Here is a 22,481-nt window from a genome sequence, read left to right on the forward strand (position 1 = left end):
AACAGAAAACCCAGAAGTAAACCCATCATTTTTTTTAATTGTGTGTTTTTCTTTCTCTCTCTCTCTTTTTTTAAGATTTTATTCATTTATTTGAGAGCGCGCGAAAGTAAGTACAAGTACAGAAACAGGCAGAGGGAGAAGGAGAAGCAGGCTCCATGCTGAGCAGGGATCCTGATGTGGGGCTCAGTCAGAAAACCCTGGGATCATGACCTGACCTGAAGGCAGCCACTTAACCGACTGAGTCACCCAGGTGCCCCAATAAACCCACAATTATATCGCCAATTAATCTCTGACAAAGCAGGAAAGAATATCCAATGGGAAAGACAATCTCTTCAACAAATGATGTTGGGAAAATTGGACAGCAATATACAAAAGAAAGAAACTAAACCACTTTCTTACACCATACGCAGAAATAAATTCCAAATGGATTAAAGACCTAAACATGAGACCTGAAACCATAAAAATTCTGGACCAGAACACAGGCAGTAATAATTTTGACATTGGCCTTACCAGCTTTTTTCTAGATAGGTTCCCTGAGGCAAGGGAAACAAAAGCAAAAATAAACCACTGGGAATACATTAAAATAAGAAACTTCTGCACTGTGGAGGAAGCAATCAACAAAACTAACAGGCAACCTACTGAATGGGAGAAGATATCTGTAAATGACATATCTGATAAAGGGCTAGAATCCAAAATATATAAAGAACTTACACAATTCAACACCCCCCCAAAAAAAATCCAGTTAAAAAATGGGCTGCAGGGCACCTGGGTGGCTCAGTGGGTTAAGCCTCTGCCTTCAGCTCAGGTCATGATCTCAGGGTCCTGGGATCAAGTCCCACGTCGGGCTCTCTGCTCAGCAGGGAGCCTGCTTCCCCCTCTCTCTCTGCCTACCTCTCTGCCTACTTGTGATCCCTCTCTGTCTGTCAAATAAATAAATAAAATCTTAAAAAGAAAATGGGCTGCAGACATGAAGACATTCTTCCAAAAAAGACATATAGATGATCAACCTTCACATGAAAAGATGCTCATCATTACTTAACCATTAGGTAAATGCAAATCAAAACTTCAAGGGATATCACCTCACATTTCAGAATGGCTAAAATCAATAAAGCAAAACAACAGGTGTTGGCAAGGATGTGGTGAAGAAGGAACCCTTTTGTACTGTTAGTAGGAATGCAAACTGGTACAGCCATTGTGGAAAACAGTATGGAATTTCCTCAAAGAATTAAAAATACAACTACTCTACTATCCAACAATCACATTACTGGGTATTTACCCAAAGAATGTAAAAACACTAATTTGAAAAGATACATGTACCCACACGTTCATTACAACATTGTTTACAATAGCTAAGATATGGAAGAGACAAACTAAAAAAAACAGACTCTTAACTATAAAGAACAAACTGATGGTTATCAGAGGGGAGGTGGGTGGGGAGATTGATGAAATAGGCGATGGAGACTAAGAGTACACTTATTATGTTCCCTGAGCAATGTATAGAATTACTGAATCACTATATTGTGCACCTTACATTAATATAACACTGTATGTTAACTAACTGGAATTAAAATTAAAACAAAAAAAACTGTTCTAAGCAACATAAAACAAAAACAAAAATATGTTCCTCAAAAATTTTGAAAGAGAAACTATCATATGGTCTGCAATTCCACGTCTGCATATTTATAAAAAAAAATTTAACCACTATCCAGAAAAGATATACACACCTACATGTTCATAGCAGCATTACTAACAATAGCTAAGACCTGGAAACAACTTAAGTGTCCACTGTTAGATGAGTGGATAAAGAAGTTTGTGTATACACACACACAAACACACAAACAGTGGAATATTATTCAGCCATTAAAAAGGAAATCCTGTCATTTACAACTTGGATGGAGCTTTAATACATTACAGTAAGTGAAATAAGCAGAGAAAGACAGATACTGTCTGATCTCACTTCTATGCTGAATCTCAAAAAAAAAAAATCATAGGTAAAGACAGCAAATTAGTGGTTACAGAGTTGGTGGGTGGGGAGCAAAATCAATGAAGGGGTCAAAAGGCACAAACTTCCAGGGGTCAAAAGGCACAAATTAGTCCTGGGGATGTAATGTAGGCATGGTGAGTACAGGTAACAATACTGTACTGTATACTTGAAAGTTATGAAGAGAGTAAATGTTAAAAGTTCTCATCATAAGAAAAAAACAAATTTGTAACTATGTGTGCTGAGGGATGTTAATTAAGCTTACTGAAATAATCATCTTGCAAAATAAGCATATCAAATCACGTTATACATCTAAAACTAATACAATGTTATATGTGATTTATATCTCAGTTAAAAAATAAGTAAAAATGACCTGAAAACACATCAATGATTCCATTAAACTAGACACTGAGATTATCACCTGGCTACCTTGGATCCTCACTGCATGTACACCAACATGTAAAAAAGGAGGGCGCTGTACTGGCTAGAGTGACTATTAAGGAGAAATTGCGTTCCTTTGGTCCAAAAGGAAAAAGAGGGATACGTCTAAAATGCAGGAGATCTTTTGGGTATCTCTTAGAACTGTGCTCTATGATAAATTTTATAATTGATTCCTTCAGTTTTTGCTAAATTATAAAATTTACAGGATTCTGTTGCTTAGAAGAAACTCATTGAAAACATAGGGCCAGACTGTGGTAAGGAAACAAAGCTGTATGTTTCTTAACATTTGAGTTTATTTCTTTTTATATCTTATACATTCTTTCCTATGCAAAGGGGTAAAAGGAAGGATGGATACAGAAATGTGGATGCCATCAGCCTCACTAATGTTTGATAATGTGAGAGTGCATGAACCAGTAAAAGTGTTAACTGAAATTTAAATCTCACAAATAAGCAGAAAATATAATTCCTGGCAGACGATATATATGGTGTTCTTCAAACAGTATTAAGAATAAAATACTTTGCAATTTCAGTAAGTTGAAAACTTACGGTCTAAGACAAGGAACGGGAGCTACTAAGCTATGTGACTTTGGTAAATTACTTTACATCTCTGGATCTTGGTTTCCTCATCTGTAAAATGAGGACACCTGTGTTGGAAATGGAAGCTCAGAGAAAAGTCATTTTTTTCTTGTCCTAAGACAGGTTTTCTCCACCTCAGCAGGACTGACATTCCAGACCAGGCTGAAACGTTGTTGTGGGGCCCTGTTCTGTGTATTTCAAGATGTTTCATAGCGTCCCTGGTCTCTCCCCACCTCTCCCCTCTCATCTGGAGAGACGCCAGGGACACCCCTCCCACAGACAGGAGCCTGAGAAAGCTCCAGACATTGCCAATTGTCCCCTGAGAGGCAAACCCGCCACAGCTGAGAACCAGTGCCTCAACCCTATGGTTCATCCAAAAAGGATTTGAAAGGAGTGTAGTGGCCCTGTTTCATGGAGGTGACTCAAAAAACTGGGGATGGGGAACTTCCAGCTGCGGGTGAGTCGCTGAAGTCCTAATTAAACGGACTATTAAAAGAAGGGACCACAAGGGGCAACCGAAGAGGGCAAGAGGCCGAACCTCCGGCTTTCGAAAATGAAAGAGGCGCACACTATCAGCACTTACTCCGCTTCGCGGACTCGTCCGCTGAGTTATTTCCAGAGAAGCGGAGAGCCGGACGCCGCGGGAAAGCCGAACGCCGCGGGAAAGCCGAGAGGAGGCAGCTGGTGTGCAGTCCCGAGCCGCCGGGAGGCGGAGTCCCCGCGGGGGCCGTCCTCGCCGCGCCCCACGTGCGAGAGCCCGCCTCAGGCCCCGCCCCGGCCCGCCCCTCGCCCCCGGAGCGCCCCCGCCCGCCTGCGCGCGGCCGTGCGTCAGCGGCCCGGGGTGGGGCGGAGGCGTTGGCGCTGCCACGTCCTGGTCGTGGCTCTCGCAGCGGCGGCCGCGACGGCAACCGTGGCTCGGGAGGTGGCGGAGGAGGTGGGGCTGGCGCTGAAGCCGGATCCGGATCCGGTTCTGTGTACCCGGGTGGGTGAGAGTCCGACGGGCCTGGAGAGGAGCGCCGACCGCGAGGCCTCCACGGGTGAGGGAGGCTGGGGGCCGGAGAGCGAGAGCGGGGCGGCGCCGGGTGTCCTGGGGGCCGTCGTGGGCCTGCCTGCACATTTATCAAACAGGTGTGACTGTGCCTGCTGCGCCCAGGGGGAGGCGAGCTAGGCCCGGGTGGGAGGTGGTTTTTCCGGGAGCCGCGCATTTAGCTTGGCCAGGTGGGTGCACATGTGGTTGTAGAGCGCGGTTCCGAGCAAGTTGAGCGGACACGCGCCTGGAGCAGAGAGGTTAGGACTGAGGGCAGGGGTCCAGGCGTCCTGCTGTATAGGGCTACGGGAGCAGGGACTGGGGTCGAAACTAACTCTTGCTCAGCAGGCTTCAGCGTGGAGGATGGAGACAGTTGCTTAGTCTCTGCCGCCATCGGTTTTCAACGGGCACAAATGCCCCGAATCCCCCCTTTTATCCCTTCCTTTCCGAGGTGCACCCCACGGAGGTCGGGAGCCGCTTGAAGACATGCTCCTGCTCCAAAGACCACGTCCTGCACTGACTAATAGGGGCTTTCACTGCGGGAAGGAGGGACGTCCTTTGTCTCTTTTCCCGGGGCTTGTACGCCTAGGCACACTGAGCACTATGATTTCCCTTGTAAGAGGAGCTGATGTCTATGTAAACCCAACTTTTAAAATTCATACAAAATGGAAACGGGCGATTATGGAATTAGTTTTGTTAGGTTATACACTAATGAACAAATCTTAGAATGGGTCTCAAGAAATCATTTAGATCAGTTCTGTTTAGGCAGAATTCGCTGACATTTCTTCAAATTAGAGCTACCTATTTGGTACGATGATGTAAAGATTGGTGTTTATTGAGTATTGTATTTTAGAGTTCAAGATGGGAAAACAAGATCGGATTCTAGTCCCAGTTCACTGGTTTGCTGTATTACCTTGGGGCTCCACATACTCGTTTCCTAATCGGTAGTCTGGGAATAATGCCAGATTATAGGGATCAAAACGATCAGAAAATAGTTTTTAAAATTTTCAAGTGACCTATAATTGTATAACTTAATAATAATATGGCCAGGCCTGTTAAAATCCTCAGCGAATAAGATATTCTTTAGATTAAAAATTTAATCGAATTATTGAAATTGTTATGAAATTTATGTAGACAAACACTAAAGTCTCAAACAGCAAACTTGCCCCCATTCATGTACTGAAGTAATGTTGTGATGGCCCCGTGGCTCTTGAAATATGCTAAGCACCTACACTTGGCCTTGGATCATGCTTTTTTTTTTTTTAATTTTTAAAAGATTTTATTTATTTATTTGACAGAGATCACAAGTAGCAGAGAGGCAGGCAGAGAGAGAGGAAGGGAAGCAGGCTCCCTGCTGAGCAGAGAGCCGGATATGATGCGATATGATGCTGGGCTGGATCCCAGGACCCTGAGATCATGACCTGAGCCACCCAGGCGCCCCGTGCTTTTAAATTTTTTATATCAACTTTAAAGATCTTCATTCCCAGTGTCTGTTATTACTTGTTGCTCTCAGTTGCTTGTTTCTAGCAGCACCTCCTCGCAAATACACTTTGTATTTTAGTATGCTGTAGAAGCTGTAGAAGTGTGCTGTAGAAGCTACAATGAAAGGTCTACCATTATTATCCCCATTTTACAGACCAGGAACTGTGCCTGCTTCCTGGTCTGTAAAATGGGGATAATAATGGTAGACCTTTCATTGTATTTTTATAAGTTAACAAATACAAAGCACTCCATAAATTTTAGCCACTATTTATTTTTATGATCATTCATGGAATAGGACCATCTTGATAAAAGCATAGGAAAATATTAGTATTTACTGTTTAAAATTCACTAGCTTCTTCAAATTGTTGAAATTGTGTCCAAAGAATAGTCAACTGAATGAAAACCTGATGAGCCTAGTAAAAATGAGTTTGGTGTATGGTTTTTGTGATCTCACTTGTGGCAATCTGGGAATCTTTCTTCTTTTGAATTTTCTGAAATATGGCCTTTAAGTCAGTCTTACACCATTTGTTACTGATTCACTAGGAATTTATTGGGCTGTTAGGCATATATGGACCTTGTAAATGCATGCTAACTTGGCAATTAAATCGGAAAAGTTCTGAAAACTTTTAAGATTTTATTTATTTATTTGACAGAGAGCACAAGCAGGGGAACTGGGAGAGGAAGAAGCAGACTCCCCGCTGATCAGGGAGCACCAAGATCATGGGCTCTGGGATTATGACCTGAACCTAAGGCAGATGCTTAACCAACTGAGCCATCCAAGCGCCCCTAGGGTTTACTTTTGAAAATCAGTCACCCTGATGATAATGACGAGATTCAGCCTCAGACAGCTGCAATTCTATTTACTGAAATTTCCAAGTTTTGCAGTACTGTGGGCACCCTAAGATGCTAAAGTATTTCTTTTGTAAACCAGATTTATCTATTTCATTCCTTTCTAAAATCTTTCAAAATTCGCTATCAAATCACATCCTGTAGGGTTTAACTTTGCCAGCATATTTTATTGGGCACCAGCAGAGTTTTACTAAATGGGGATGGAGTAAGAGAAAGGAAAGTAACTTTAACTATGGCTTTGTTTTGTAAATTAGGTCATAAAAACATTTTAATTTCTGGTTGCCTGGTTAATGGATTCTTATTTCTATTCAGAATGCTTTGTTTATTGTATTTTGATATGGAGGAAATGGAGGGCTATTTGTTGAAAAATTAAGAATTTCAAGGCAGTGGCAGCAGAGAGTAAAACCAACTGTGGGGCCCTGGGTAACTGCAGGGTTCCAGTGCCCTTGAAGCTGGCTCTGTTGCCTGGTTTTGAATCCTAACTCTATTCCTTTTTGGCCCTGTTACCTTGAGCAAATTACTGTGCCTGCTTCCCTGTCTGTAAAATGGGGATAATAATGGTAGACCTTTCATTGTATTTCTATAAGTTAACAAATACAAAGCATTCCATAAATTTTATCACTATTTATTTTTATGATCATTCATGGAATAGGACCATCTTGTTAAAAGCATAGGAAAATATTAGTATTTACTGTTTAAAATTCACTAGTTAAAGGCTTCATAATCCGAATTCTCCTAATTAGAATCCTAATTCTCCTTTCTCTCTTGGAAATTATTAACTGCATTTTGTTTGTTTTCTAGGCTGTATTTTATTGTAAACTTGGGCAGCTTTATAGGAAAAAGTAATCTAGTTAACATGAAATTATTCTAATGTTCACCTAAATTCCCTTTCGAGTTCCTTAAATTTCATGGTTACAACTGTATGTTAAATAAAATGATCATCAAACTGTTTAGTGTGTTGCCCTGAAGAAGTAAATTTTTAACACTCTCTGGCTTCTGTATTTAATATTTATGCTTTACTTTGTTGATAAATATTTAGCCTGTTTATCTGCATACCCAAAAAACAATGTTGTTACAATGATGTTACTCATCTCATCTTTGAGATGAGAGTAAACCCAAAAGCCTCGGGATCCAATTATCAGGAACAAACAGTAAAGTGCATGCATTAAAGTTAACCTGTAAAAAATGTTTCAAGTGGACTGTAAGCTTGTTCACTTTGATATGAATGATTGTTAATCATCAGAATTTATTTCCTTATTAACCTTAGAGCCAGAAATAGTGTTTATGGCATAACACATTTAAGTCCTTTTTGAGGTGGGAAAAAAACCCCTTGGTATTCTACATAATAACTATGATTACTTTTTTTCCTTTCCTATCCAAGAATGTTTCAGTTTAACATAAACATATAACCTGTTGTCCTTTTTGTAGCCCCTGTACCCAGCACAGTACCTGACTCATAAATTAAAGATGAAAAATACTAAAACAAAAATGTATAAACATGAATTTTTAATTAGTTGCTAACTAAAATCTATCTCATTGAGCACTTGCAGTGTGCTAGGCCACTATTAAGTGCTATGTATAATAAATCATTTCATCCTTCTAATAATTTTATCTCCATTTTACAAATGAGGAAACAGATTGTCAGAGCTGACATTAGCCATAATCGCATTTGACATTTGAACACCAGCTTGACGCCAGAGCACATGTTTTTATATGTCTTGGGTTTAAATCCTGGCTGTACTAATTTCGTGATCTTGGGCAGATTACTTACCATGTGTTGCCTGCATTTCCTCATCTGTTAAAATGGAGATAATAATCATCCCTATCCTGTAAGATTGTTGAAGTAAATGAATTAGTAGTGGGTAAAAGTTCTTTGAACAATGCCTGATTCATGGGAAGAGCTGAACAAATGTTAACTTCTATTATTAGACCACGTTACCTTCCCAAAGCCTCTACTACCGTGTAGCATTACCTATAGGGTTGTGTCGGGTTCCACAGGCAGGAGTTGAATCAAGCTTTAAGGAAAAGTTAAGAGAAAAATTGCCTTTAAGCATATTGTGACTTAGGAAATAGGGAACATAACGGGAGTGGGGTTATTGGGAAAATCGTCATTAAATGCACTTTAATTTTTTCCCGTTTCTTTATTTTATGGTAATGTTATGGATATGTATCTTTAAAGTCTTTGTTTCAAAGTTCTAGAAGCAAGTATCAAATAGAATAGTTTCTTTAACTGGGTAAAGAGATAGAAATGGAAGTTAGGGGTTGCTTTACAGTCTCTTAACAGTTAGGGAGATCCTGTTCTAACAACACTGTGTTCCACAGACATGCCGCTGCCCCCATTTTTATGCTTTAGTCTATCCTTATATTTGCTATTTAGTCTACTTTTTATTAGACCACACCTAGTAAGAATCTGCCCATTTCTGAGTGTTCAGAGGAGGACAGTACCATAATTGATCCTTTTATAACAGCATGAAAAACATTGGCTATTCTTAAGCTGCAGATGATAAACTTACATTATAGATTTTTAGAAAATCTGGTGTGAAAACAAAATCCAACAGATACCTTTAATATGAATCTGTCATAGCTAAGACCAAATATTACAATGAATGTAGAGTTAATTTAAGCCTGTTCATCAATTACCTTCCGTTCATGGTTCGTACAAAAAAAAGACAAGAAACATACCCAGTAAGTCTTAGTGGTAAGACCACCAACAAATAATTTTTTAGCCCAATAATAAAATCCAATAATGAAAAGAAAGTGAAAGCTCATGGAAAGTGAGCTATTCACAGTGCTATGCTAACACCAACCCACAGGAAATACGTATTTTTAAGATTTTATTCATTTATTTTAGAGCACGCATGTCAGCATGAGGAGGGTCAGATGAAGGGAGACAATCTCCAGCAGACTCAGCCCAGCGCAGAGCCCAACAGTAGCTCCATCTCACAACCCTTGAGATCATGACCCAAGCAGAAACCATGAGTTGTTTGCTTAAGCACTGAACTACTCAGGTGCCCCAGGAAAAAAGTTTTAAAATACTTGCTAGAAAATGCGGTTTTAAAGTTTAAAACTTATAGTCACTTGTTTACTATCTGATGTTTACCATGAGTTTTCTATTTGTGGTTGTGGCATTTATGTTAGATTCAGGATAGAATAAAATAGCTTGCATATGTGTTAATTTTTATTAAGTAATAGAATTTCTCACTGATCCTAATTCCATATTAAAATGTCTTACCATTTAAAATTCTTATTTTAGACCTTACTGCAAAGATGAAACCTGATGAAACTCCTATGTTTGACCCAAGTTTACTCAAAGAAGTGGACTGGAGCCAGAATACAGCTACATTTTCTCCAGCCATTTCCCCAACACATCCTGGAGAAGGTTTGGTCTTGAGGCCCCTTTGTACTGCTGACTTAAATAGAGGTAGGGACTCCATTTACATATCCTGGTTAGAATTACACAGTTGGTCCTTGACAACATGGGGGTTAGGGCACTGACTTGTGTGCATTTGAAAAATCTGTGTATAAATTTTGATTTGCTAAACACTTAACTAATTGCTTACTTTTGACTGGAAGCCTTGGCAGTAATAGAAACAGTTGATGAACTCATATGTTATAAGTGTTATATAATGTATTCTTAAAGTAAGCTAGAGAAGAGAATGTTACTAAAATCATAAGAAAAACTTATTTATAGTACTAGAAGGTTTTTATTGAAAAAAATCTGTGTATAAGTGGACCCATACAGTTGAAACCTGTGTTATTCAAGGGTCAACTGTAATTGGCATTCTGTTTTTTCCAGAAACATGATGGTGCTAATTTTAAAAAATAAGTTTGACTTCTGAATTATTTATTTGTACTTATTTTTTTTTTAAGATTTTATTTAGAAGTAGGCTCTACACCTAGTGTAGGGATCGAACTCATGACCCTAAGATCAAGTTGCACCCTCCACCAACTGAGCTAGCCAGGTGCCCCATTTGTATTTAATTTTTTTTTTTTTAAAGATTTTATTTATTTATCTGACAGATACAGATCACAAGTAGGCAGAGAGGCAGGCAGAGAGAGAGAGAGGTGGAAGCAGGCTCCCTGCTAAGCAGAGAGCCCGATGTGGGGCTCGATCCCAGGACTCTGGGATCATGACCTGAGCCGAAGGCAGAGGCTTTAACCCACTGAGCTACCCAGGTGCCCCTGTATTTAATTTTTAAAGTCACACAATTCTAATATGTATATATCAGGGCTAAGGCCAGGTATTACTGCGACATATTTCAAATGACTTAAGTACAACAACACTCCTTCCTAATTAAGAATCCAAAAAGACTTTTCATAAAGGTAAAATTATTATCTGTAATGGCTCATAAGGAAAAATCTTCTCTAAGAAGCTGGATGGGGAATGAGGGTGAAGATATATGCCTCGGATAAGTTGCAAAGGTTTTGTTTACATATATTTTATATTTCTTTTTTTAATGTCTAAATTCTCCAAATGATTTCTTTAAATTTAATGAATTTAATAAAAAATCAACTTTCTCATTTTTGTAGTTAAATCAACTTTTTAGTTTTCTTTTTGGTAGGAAATTTAAAGAAACTAATTTGGGTCAAGCTAATTATTGAGTGTGTAGAAATCTAGATTATCAAAGTTCTAAAATGTTTACATTTAATTTAATATTAATGAAATTAATCAGGAATCTTTAAATATTAGTCTCCGTGTTATTTATATTTTATCTTAAAAATATTATCATATTTGGTCATGATAATCTTGCACCAAAGCATGTATTTGGGAAAGTTTGGCATTCCCTGCATCAAATTTAATGCAAATTACATTGAAAAATATACCTGCTGGTTTTATAAATACTGAATCATTAAGGTCTGCACTATTCCAAAAATCTTATGCAGGCAAAAATATTGATAGAACCTATTACTGTTTTATGTAGTGATTATAGAAAGAACAGGTCTCAGTTTAATCTTTTTAAATAATAAAAATTAATTTTAAAATGATCACAGAAAGTTTTGAAAACACAAGTGCCCATAATCCTACCAGCTTCACACACTGCTTCTTTTGATAGGTCTTTTATTTGGTCTTCTAATGATCTGAAATCTGTTTTTCAAAACTAGGTTTTTTTAAGGTACTAGGTCAACTGACAGAGACTGGTGTTGTCAACGCTGAACAATTTATGAGTAAGTACTACACCCTCTTTTCCTGAATGAAAAATAAAGGGAAACATTTTTCATTTGGAGCTATGCTCCAAAGTGTCTGCTTGTGTTTTTTGTTCAAATAGCTGGAAATTACTCCTGTAACAATTAGCTATTATTTAAATGTTTAATGCGACTAACTTGTTCTAGAATCCAATTGTAGTAATTATCCTGTTTTACAAAATACCTTTTTTTTTTCCCAAAGGTTTTATTTATTTAGTTGACAGAGAGAGAGATCATGAGTGGGCAGAGAGGCAGGCAGAGAGAGAGAGAGGAGGAAGCAGGCCCCCTGCTGAGCAGACAGCCTGATGCAGGGCTCGATCCCAGGACCCTGAGACCATGACCCGAGCTGAAGGCAGAGGCTTAACTCACTGAGCCACCCAGGCGCCCCCAAAATACCTGACTTTCAGATAATTTCTGTAGCTAGGTGGCAGCTCTAGAGATTGTTTTATATTGTAGTATTTTTTTATGTGGTTAGGTTATTCATGGAAATTTCATCACCAAATAAAAAAGGGTAAGAAATTACGTTCTAAATTTGTCTATATTGAATTTTAAGATCAACAGGTATCTTCAAATTTATAGTTCAGCCCCCTTTTTTTATACATGAGAAAATGGAAATCCAGAGAGGTCAAATGACTTAAGATCACAGGTAGTAATTGGTAAGGAAAAGATTAGAACCTTCCTGATTCTATCCATTGCTCTAACACTATCCTCCTGTTTTCTATAATTTCATTTTCTTCACTAGGTAATTTTGTTTTGTACTGTATCTGACCCTCCCAAGATGAAAATCACCATTTTCTGATTCTCACTGTTTTCCTTCATTGAATTTATATCTTCTTTCCCCCTCCAGAATCCTATCTAGAACAAGACTATAGAAATAAACAGTATGTGAGAATATTAGGCTGTTTTTATTCCTGAATTCCTCTTTGAATGCATATCAGATTAGATGAGAAACCCATTATTTTGGCAATATGAGTACTAAAAATCAATTTGAGAGGAAAGCATTCTGTCTTTGCTCCTATTTACCATGTGACTTTGAGAAGATTACTTAGAAATGGAGACATTTTTCACCTAATTCACAGGTGCTTTCAAAACAAGCAAAACAGAACTGTTTCTAAAAAAGCAAGTCACGTAGTCATTAAACACTTCAGGACACAAAGAGAAAGCTGAAAACTACTTAATCAAAATATTTTGAAGGTAGAAACTGAAAAATTACAGAATGGAGCCATGTAAACATTCTTACTAAAATTTGCAGTTTTGTTCTATTCAATTATCGAGTGTAAAGGTTAAAGAAATTGACTTAAAGTAAGTTATGAAGATATTAAAAGTCTTCATTAGTCACAGAAGTGGCAACATCTACAATTTATTTGTATTATAAGTACTGTTCATCTGAAATAGCTGTTAATAGTTGTACTTTGCTGGCAGATTTTTAAAATGTATAGACCATATTCCCATTGATGATTTACTGAGGTTTCAACCACTTGGTCATTTCTAATAATACTTTCTTTAGAAACAAAGTATAAATCACCATGATGAAATACCTTCAAATATTCAATAATGAAATAAGCTAATCATAGTATTTTTATGGTACCTACTTAAGTTTAATGTCTACCACATAACACTTTTCCAATTTCCACAGAATCTTTTGAGCACATGAAGAAATCTGGAGATTATTATGTTACAGTTGTGGAAGATGTGACTTTAGGACAAATTGTTGCTACAGCAACTTTGATAATAGAACATAAATTCATCCATTCCTGTGCTAAGGTATGTGTTCACCTTAACACTTATGAATAAAATGAACAGGTGTTTTCTAGCAAAACCAACTTTGAGTTTCCATTAAATCAGTCTTATTTTCTCACTGCATTTCATTGTAAAATGAGAGCTGTATTGCCCTGAAAAAAGCTCTACTTACTAGAAATCACTTAGTAACATTTTCCCATTGTGTTCTGAAGAGGAAGAAAATGTTATTAATAATCTGAATTGTTTGCAAAAAATTGTTCTCCAAAGTGTCAGATGGTATAGTCTTAGAGAAACCAAGTCAGCATCATAAAATTTGTCAGTAATGATTAGAATACCTATGTTATTTAAAAAAGAATAACAATACTTTGTATATAGATTAATACAAATTTTAGCAGTCTCCCAGCAGTTAAAGGGTTCAGAATATTATATAATTGACCCTTGAACAACATGGGAGTTAAGGACGCTGACACCTCCCCCACTTCTTGAAGTCAAAAATCTGCATGTAACTTGACTCCCAAAACTATTAATAGCCTGTTAACTGGAAGCGTTACCAACAACATAAACAGTTGATTAACATGTATTTTGTATGTTATGTATATTATATATGGTATTTTTATAATAAAGCTAGAGAAAAGAAAATGTTATAAGACAAAATACTTCTGTGAAATATGAATTTTGGTGGGTTTTTTTTTTTAACTAGAAATTAATAAATTGTATTTGGATGTTTGAAAGAAACTGCTATTATTCAAGGAATAAGGTGATGTAGTATGAACATGACAAGATTACGTTCTGGATTCTGAAATCTGCTTTAAAACAGTGGGGTGGGAAGATTTAGAATATAGACAAAACAAGATTAGGCCATAAATTGATTCATTGTATTTCCTCTATAGTAAGTAAAAAAGGCTTGCATTTTGGTTTTTGGAGTTTATTTACAAAACATCAGTGAATTATGTCACTTGCTGAATTAGCTAAAAATGCCTAGTCCTTTAAAACATTATATTTTCAGAGAGGAAGAGTAGAAGATGTTGTTGTTAGTGATGAATGCAGAGGAAAGCAGCTTGGCAAACTGTAAGTAGGCAGAAACAAGGTATCCCTGGTTAGATCCTTTTTCTGTTTCCTTTAATAGTGTCTTGCTCAGGTATTTGTTAAAAAATGTTCTCCTATTTGAAGTCCTTTTTAGGTGTCATTAATTAGGCTCATTCTGTAGCTTAAAGTAAATTTAATAAAGAAAATATTTTTACGTTTTATCATGAATTTTAGAAATTGGAAGTATACCGTTTTATTGACTAACATTTTTATTAACTTTTTTTTTTTAAACATATAATGTATTATTTGCTTCAGGGGTACAGGTCTGTGAATCATCAGTCTTAGGCAATTCATAGCACTCACCATAGCACATACCCTCCCCAGTGTCCATAACCCAGCCACCCTATCCTTCCCTCCCCACCACCCAGCAACCCTCCATTTGTTTCCTGAGATTAACAGTCTCTTATGGTCTCCCTCCCCAGTCCCATCTTGTTTCTTTTTTTCCCTCCCTACCGTCCCAAGAACCCCTGCCCTGCCTCTCAAATTCCTCATATCAGAGAGGTCATACGATAATTGTCTTTCTCTGATTGACTTATTTCGCTAAGCATAATACCCATTCTCCTACTAGTAGGAAACAAACTTTTGGCTAAGTCAAGTGATTCATCCCAGTTTCCCAGTCATATTTAGAAACAGGAAGTGTTCTCAGTCTTGTAAGTTTTAGAAACATATACTAAAACATATATGCCTTTCCTGTATAATCCTTATGCATTTATCTAAATCCCTTAAATTTGTTTCATAGGTTTATTGCCTATTTTATAAGCTAGAACTTGCTTCTTAATACCATTTCTGAGTTTTAAAGAACTCACTCAATAAATATTAAGTCCTGCTATGTGCCAGATATTATTCAAGGTATTTGGGATATATCAGTGAACAAAACAGACCAGCTTCTAGAAGTCCACTTGTCATATCTTTTATAATTTCATAACTTCAGCCAAGATGTGCTTTCTTCAAAATGATACTACTTTTCAGTGTATGCAAACATGAGAGAACTCTCCAACCAAACTTCGTAGCTCTTTTCTAGTTTTTTTTCCTAAGGCAGTTAAAATCATATATATATATATATATATATATATATGTACACATATATATATATATATATATATGTACACATATATATATATATATATGTACACATATATATATATATTTTTTTTTTTTAAGATTTAATTTATTTGAGAGAGAGAAAGAGGGAGAAAGCAGGCGGTGGGAGGGAGGAGAAGACTCCCCGCTGAGCAGGGAACCCAAAGTAGGGCTCTATCCCAAGACCCTGAGATGATAACCTGTGCTAAGACAGATGGTTATCACACTGAGCCATCCAGGTGTCCCTAGAATCACATTCTTATACTGGGTTTGGATTTTTTAAGGATTTGAAAAATGTATCTTTTTGCTTTGTTTCTATTTCATACTAATTTATGTGACAATTCTTTCACAAATACTAGCTTTAAAATGATAAAGAACAATGCTATTTACTCATTACATGTGGGAATTTTGACTGTTCCTAAGTATTTTGAACAGATTTAGGAAAAAAATTTTAAATTTTGGCCATATTTTTTATTTTTTTTATTTTTTTTTAAATTTTTTTAAAGATTTTATTTATTTGTCAGAGAGAGAGAGGGAGAGAGAGCAAGCACAGGCAGACAGAATGGCAGGCAGAGGCAGAGGGAGAAGCAGGCTCCCTGACGAGCAAGGAGCTCGATGTGGGACTCGATCCCAGGACGCCAGGATCATGACCTGAGCCGAAGGCAGCTGCTTAACCAACTGAGCCACCCAGGCGTCCCTGGCCATATTTTTTAAAAGATTGACAGTCTTCAGTGTTAACATTAATCTTAAACCTATTTTTAAAGATGGTTTAGGGTGACTTTAGTATATTGTCCTATTTATTAATGGGCTAGAGATTACTAGATAAAGTATATTTTAAACAGTAAAATGCTTTGGGTGAATTAAATGCTTTTCCCCTTACAGTTTTGAATATTTAAATGAATATAGTGAGAAAGGTCATGTTCTAAACTTGTTTCTAACATAAACTTGTTTTATTTATATAATTTTATTCGTTCATATTGAGATACTCAAATGCATTTTTATTAACAAATGCTCTATGCTTCCACCCACCTTTTGAATTTCAGGTTATTATCAACCCTTACTTTGCTAAGCAAGAAACTGAACTGTTATAAGATTACCCTTGAATGTCTACCACAAAATGTTGGTTTCTATAAAAAGTTCGGATATACAGTATCTGAAGAAAACTACATGTGTCGGAGGTTTCTCAAGTAAAAAAGACATTTGTAAAGTAAGAAAGACATTTGTCAAAGGAGCTAATGGAACAAGGCAATACTCTTCCTAGAGTTAAAATACTTTGTTGCTGCAACCCAGTGACCTCCATAAATTCTGGATTGGGGGAAAAAAAAAAAAAAAAAAAACATGGTAATACAACAAATATAATGACATTTAGAAGATTACTTTGGGCTGGTGGGATATACTGTGAGTTTAGATTACAAATGAATATTATAAAGGGGATGATTTTTAACCAAAGGAATATATTTTTAACTTGAATCTTTTCTTGCATTGTATTTTTCTAAAGTTTGGCTTCCTTTCTTTGTAGTTAGAGTATAGGTAGTAAGGAGTTATGTATCTGCTATCTGTACTGCTCATAAAAAAAAAAAAAAGCATACCATGAATAAGGCTGTTATCACACTCATAGAATGAATACTTTTTTCCCATATATCATGTGAAATTGGATAAGATATAACTAAATGTAGTGCAGTCCAACAATTGTTAATCCTATTACTATACTGGTAAACAACTTGGTCAGCCTTTTAAAGTAGAAATGAAAATTATAAAATGTGACGATTCAAAGTAAACTGTGCACATCTAAAAGTTTATATAATTCTTATGCAGATAAGGTACCACCTGTCATATGTGAAGTAATTATTAATTTGTTTAAAATACCTAAGAGCAAATATAAGGTACTTTTTAACAGTAAATTAACAAATCTTGGTGTATTAAGTATTTGGAACGTGATTTCTCATCTTTTCATCGATGTCTGAAGCCTTTCTTCTGAGTAACATTTTTATGAAAAATAAATGACAAAACTGAGTGGAATATTTAAATATGTATCATACAGCAATTGTTACATCCTTAAAATGCTGATGGAAGCTTTTCTATTTACTGTGATTGTCATGGTACTATTCTGGTCACTATCTTGTTTTGATTTTATTTATTTTAATTATTTTTTTAAGTTGAAGAATTCAATATTTTGTTAATGGTTCTAATCTTTTGCATTCCATGTTACATTAAATCTGTTCATACAATGAAGTTTTTTGTTAGAATTTTAATGTCTTTTTCTTCAGTCTTCTGTTGAACTATTAGGTCACATCCTGGTTCGTAAGATTTCAGTTTTGTGTACTCTTTGTAAAATTAACTGGGAAGGTAAAGACCAACCACTTTTTATCCCTCTGATTGACACCCACCTCAATTGGATTTAGGATTTCTCTCCTAGGAGTAAGCTAAAGTAGGCTTTCTAAAATAACAAAAACCCTTCACCAGTAGAGAGTGCACGACCTCCCTGCTTAGGACCTATGCATATGAAGTGATCTTTCCCTAGTGAAAGCAACAAACCTGCTTTTCAGCCAGTTTTGCCTTTGCAGGAGTCCTAAAACCTTAGCATGATAGTAGCTTTATTAGGTATATTCTGGTAATTAAAACCCATGTTAAAAAAAATAAGCCTAATAGAAGGCAAAATTAAATGCTTTATCTTTCTTATTTCTGAACAATTTGAAGTAAAAACAAGGTTGTTATTTAAATAAATCCCTTCAGTGCCCTTAAGGTCTTCTCTTAAATCTTTCCTATAGGAAATAGTCATAAAGTATAGTAATAAAAGTTGTGTCATTGAGCAAAATGGTGATCTATATTTAGCTTTAGTTATTAGCCAGAGTATGTTTAAAATTTTCTAAACCACACTGAGTAAACTTGAGTACAGAAAAAAAGCATAAAAACATTTCATAATACATAAACTATATATTCTCATTTTAAAGCATTATTTGCTTTTGAAAAGGTTGAATGAAGTGACAGTTGTGATTTTTATCATGCTTCACATATTTTGTATATTTATATTTCCCTGACTCTTAAGATGCACATTTTACACTAACATTTTAGAAATCAGGATGCATTTTATGATCAATGGCTCGCCAGTTTATTCAACAATATTTTGCCTTTTAGTGGTATGTAAAATAACAGTGTAGTGATAGCATCTTGGATTTGATGAAAAGTAGTATGTAGGTAGGCTGACAAGGAAGACAGTACTGTAAAAGCAAGAAGTATTTTTTTTTAATGGGCTAGAAGCTGCTCTGTGGATGACCTATATTCCCTTTGCTTCAGACATGAATTCCCTCACTTCCAACTCCAGATCTGTTCAGCTAATCCTTAGAAATATTCTTGAGCTAAAATGCAGACCTTGCCTGGACTACTGACCATTACGTGTGTGTGTGTGACCACAACATATTGGAAGATACCCTTATCATCCAATAAGTGCTTCCCCAAGTCCCATGTTCATTCATCCTTCTTTATCTGAGGTAGTAAAACTGGGTTACTTATACTTAAAAAGACAACAATCTAAAGAAATTCTGAGGCATAAGCAGTATAAATGAGCATTTCAATCTTTTTGAGGTATAATGGCACAACAGTTTTAATACAACCACCAGTCTTCACAAAATAATTTTAATACTTTGTGCCCGGGCTAGCAGCATCTTGCACTGTGACATTCCTATACATACATAAGCATTTTATCCAAGTACAAATGTTAAAAGCAGGGTAACTTAAGCAATTGCCTATACAAAAGTAAATAGACACTATAGGTTATTTTTCTTGAATCATTTTTGCTGCATAGTAAATTGCAATTACATGTCAGTATAATGTTACTGATCTATAGAATACACTTTGAACTGTGAGGTATGGCAACTCCCTATGAGAGAGCTAACATGTAAACCTGAATATTTTGATTTTTTTTTTTTTAGCTGCCATGGATGGGTAAGACAAAAAAATCCAGCATTCAAAGATTCTAGAAACTTTCTAATCAATAAAAATAAAATTAAATCTTTTAGTAATTCTCAGCTATTTCCTATCATTTCCATATTGGAGCATTGTTGAATGGACAAAGATAAAGTAAAAACTGAAGTGAAGCTAAGTTTGTTATGGAAATATGGGTTAAACCAGTTGTTTAAAAAAAAAGTCCGCCAGGTAACTGCTCATTTACTTTACATCAAGTTGAGATCCTGATATATGTATATATATCGAGAAATATATATATATATATATCTCTCTCTCTATATATATCAAGATATATATATATATATATATATATATATACACACACACACACATATATATGCATCCCAACTTTATAATTCAAGATTGCAGTTAAATACTTCTAATTCACTTGAATTACCATGGTAATAAGACAATTAGAAACCTTATATTTTCTTTAAAAGGACATGCTTAACATTTTCTGACATTACTTCTAAACTCAGATGAAGCACAAACTCTGCCCCCCCCAAAACAAATATTCTGCTTTAAAAGTTAAACACTTGAGAATTGGTAGCAGAAGCTATCCCAGTTTAACATTTCCACCACAGAGACAAATAAAGGTAACTGCTATATAAACACCCAATGGATAAGAAATTAACATCAATTAACTAAAATTAGAAAGTAAGAATTCTGTCATTCTAGTTTGAATATTTTCAATATTTGTTTCATACTTTTAAAGTGGGACAGTAAAGAAGTTTTCCTGTTTTGCTGCAATTTCAGCTTAAATTCTTGCCCAGATTACATATTTAAAATTGGGTGCTATATCACTCATACATTATTTAAATGTTTTAGAAAATAAATCATGATTGGTTAAATGTATTATATGTAACTATCAAAAAAACATTCGTAGAAATAAAAGGATTTCAGAAATGGAACCAAATAAGAAGAAAGATTAGAAGAGCTACCAGAACTGGCTGAATATTAGGTGGAAGAATGGATCCAAGGTAAAACAAACTTGGGGTGTTCTTACATGAAAAAAGAATAAACTTCATGCTTCGTCCCCATTAGTACTGTACTCAAGAAGATGATAGTCCCTTTTCCTAGTGTTCAAGAGACAGTCTTTAATATACAGTGCTGGGCAGGCACTTCAGTGACAACATAAAAATTACAGTGGTTAGAAAAAGTGGAAGATTACCAGCTTTAAATTAATAAATGACCAAATCTGTATTTTTGGCCCAACTACTAGAGAGGATATGTGTATTTGAGAAACTAATCTTAAAAATCTTAACTCCCTCATTTTAAAACCTAAATGTACTATAACAAAGATTCTCCTAAGCCGAGTTTCCACCAAATGAAGAAGCATCATAGATACTAGATTGCATCTGGCACTTTGCCAAGTGGATTTTCTGAACACAATGCAAATCTTGACTCTACTAGACTACCACACCAAATGACCTAATTACACAACAGAATACAAGACTACAATGGGATTAATAATAGGCTGTTTTCAGGGCAGTAAAATAGGGGAAGGGAATCAGAAGAGGAATACCATCTGGGTCAACAGGAATTAACTCAATAAAGCAATTTTAATTTCCAATCTCCTGTTACACTGGGTTAAAAAAAAAAGTTCTTAACTGTATTATATTACATTGCAGGGAAAAAAGCAAAGAAGTAACTTCGTGTAATGGGTTACCTTGCATAGTACCTATTGGTACCAAGGGAACGTATGGAAACCATTCCCATCAGTAAAGCACCTCAAGAGAGGACTGAGAAAAGTGAGATATAAACGAGTTTTGTTTGTGCTACCCTAAATCAACTATAAAAAGTTAAAAACACTCCTCTCCTTCCTCGTGGCATACTTAAAATAGCAAAAATGTTTTTCTTAGAACAATCTTTATATGTATAAATAAAAATATGGAGCATTAAGGATCCATAAAATGACTTCGCTAATGCAAATTATGGGGGAAATTTGGATTAACTCAACGTGAAGAATTAAAACACTAATTTTAAATACAGTGAAGTTTACCACAAACCACTTTCCCCAATAAATGCATCTTCAAAGAAAAGCTGCTGAGCCAGAACAACCTCACAGACTCATTAAGACAACATAAAATGAAGTAAATGTTCCATATTTTTAATAATTTACTGAGGTTTCCTTAAACCTCTGTTTTAACTTAGAGTTAATAAGAAAAAGAAATTACAGAAAAATGTTAAAAATGTTGTACTGTTCTACATACTAATTTAAAGGTGTAGATTTATTTTTTTATTGATGCAAGGCACTTTTCTTTTTTGGGCTTCATTTAGAAACAAAGAATGCTACATTGGTTACTCAGAACTATTTTGGACAAAGAAAAAATGGGCTAAACAACTCTAAAAAGAACAAACAACATTTGGCTTTTAAAGAAAAAAGGAAAGTGACTCAAAAGTCTAAAACTCCTAGTTTTTTAGTATTACCAAGCAAAACGTCTTCCTTTGTTCATTAAACTTTTTTTTTCTATAGAATAAACAAATTAGGAAGAGGAATGGAAGCAATACTTGGATCATGTTAAAGTAAGAGTTAGCTAATGTCATGATTCAAAGATTATTAATAAGGTATTTAGTTTAAAAATAATAAAAGGGTAATGAAGCTACTAAATTACACTAAAACAGAAATGTGGCAGATTCCTGCATTTGTTAATGTTTCCGTAAGAGGTTCCATCATAAAAGTGAACTGTAAAATTATTTTTAAAATGTAATATATAGAACACAAAATGAATTAGCAAACTTTAGGAAATTCTCGTTATAAATTACCCAGATTTTATAAACAAATCCCCCCTAACTTGCATTTTGTTTAAAGTAATAACTTTATATCCTACAAATAAATTTCAAGTATGAAAAGTGCATTATTGCAATAATACCTCTTTGCAAGTCCAAAATTCTTGGTTTATAATAAAACTGTAAAGTGTAAAAAAAAAAAAAAAAGAAAAGAAAAGAAAAAAAGAAAAAGAAGAAAGGAGTAAAACCATCAGTGCCATCTATTGCAGAAGTCCAACATCTTCTTAAAATGTTGCTCAACAAGTTGCAGAGAAACACGCCTGGAAGCAACATACAATTAAA

At 35.6% G+C, this 22,481-nt stretch overlaps 1 protein-coding gene across 5 annotated transcripts; it reads left to right on the top strand.

The window, feature by feature from the left end:
• The first annotated feature begins 3,811 nt into the window (after nucleotides 1-3,811).
• On the top strand, nucleotides 3,812-16,759 carry GNPNAT1 (glucosamine-phosphate N-acetyltransferase 1). 5 transcript variants are annotated; one of them, XM_032871084.1, is made up of 6 exons: nucleotides 3,812-4,035; nucleotides 9,610-9,777; nucleotides 11,460-11,522; nucleotides 13,177-13,304; nucleotides 14,287-14,348; nucleotides 16,490-16,759. In XM_032871084.1, the coding sequence occupies exons 2-6, from the start codon at nucleotides 9,624-9,626 to the stop codon at nucleotides 16,635-16,637; spliced, it is 555 nt and encodes a 184-aa protein (XP_032726975.1). In that variant the 5' UTR covers nucleotides 3,812-4,035; nucleotides 9,610-9,623; the 3' UTR covers nucleotides 16,638-16,759. The 5 variants fall into 5 exon arrangements, with proteins under 5 accessions (XP_032726975.1, XP_032726976.1, XP_032726977.1 ...); XM_032871085.1 differs by having other exon boundaries at nucleotides 3,812-3,980; XM_032871086.1 differs by having other exon boundaries at nucleotides 3,812-3,932.
• Nucleotides 16,760-22,481: the final 5,722 nt, after the last annotated feature.

Source organism: Lontra canadensis, unplaced genomic scaffold, assembly GCF_010015895.1.
Source record: "Lontra canadensis isolate GAN:19392208 unplaced genomic scaffold, GSC_riverotter_1.0 scaffold42, whole genome shotgun sequence".
NCBI classification, from domain to species: Eukaryota; Metazoa; Chordata; class Mammalia; order Carnivora; family Mustelidae; genus Lontra; species Lontra canadensis.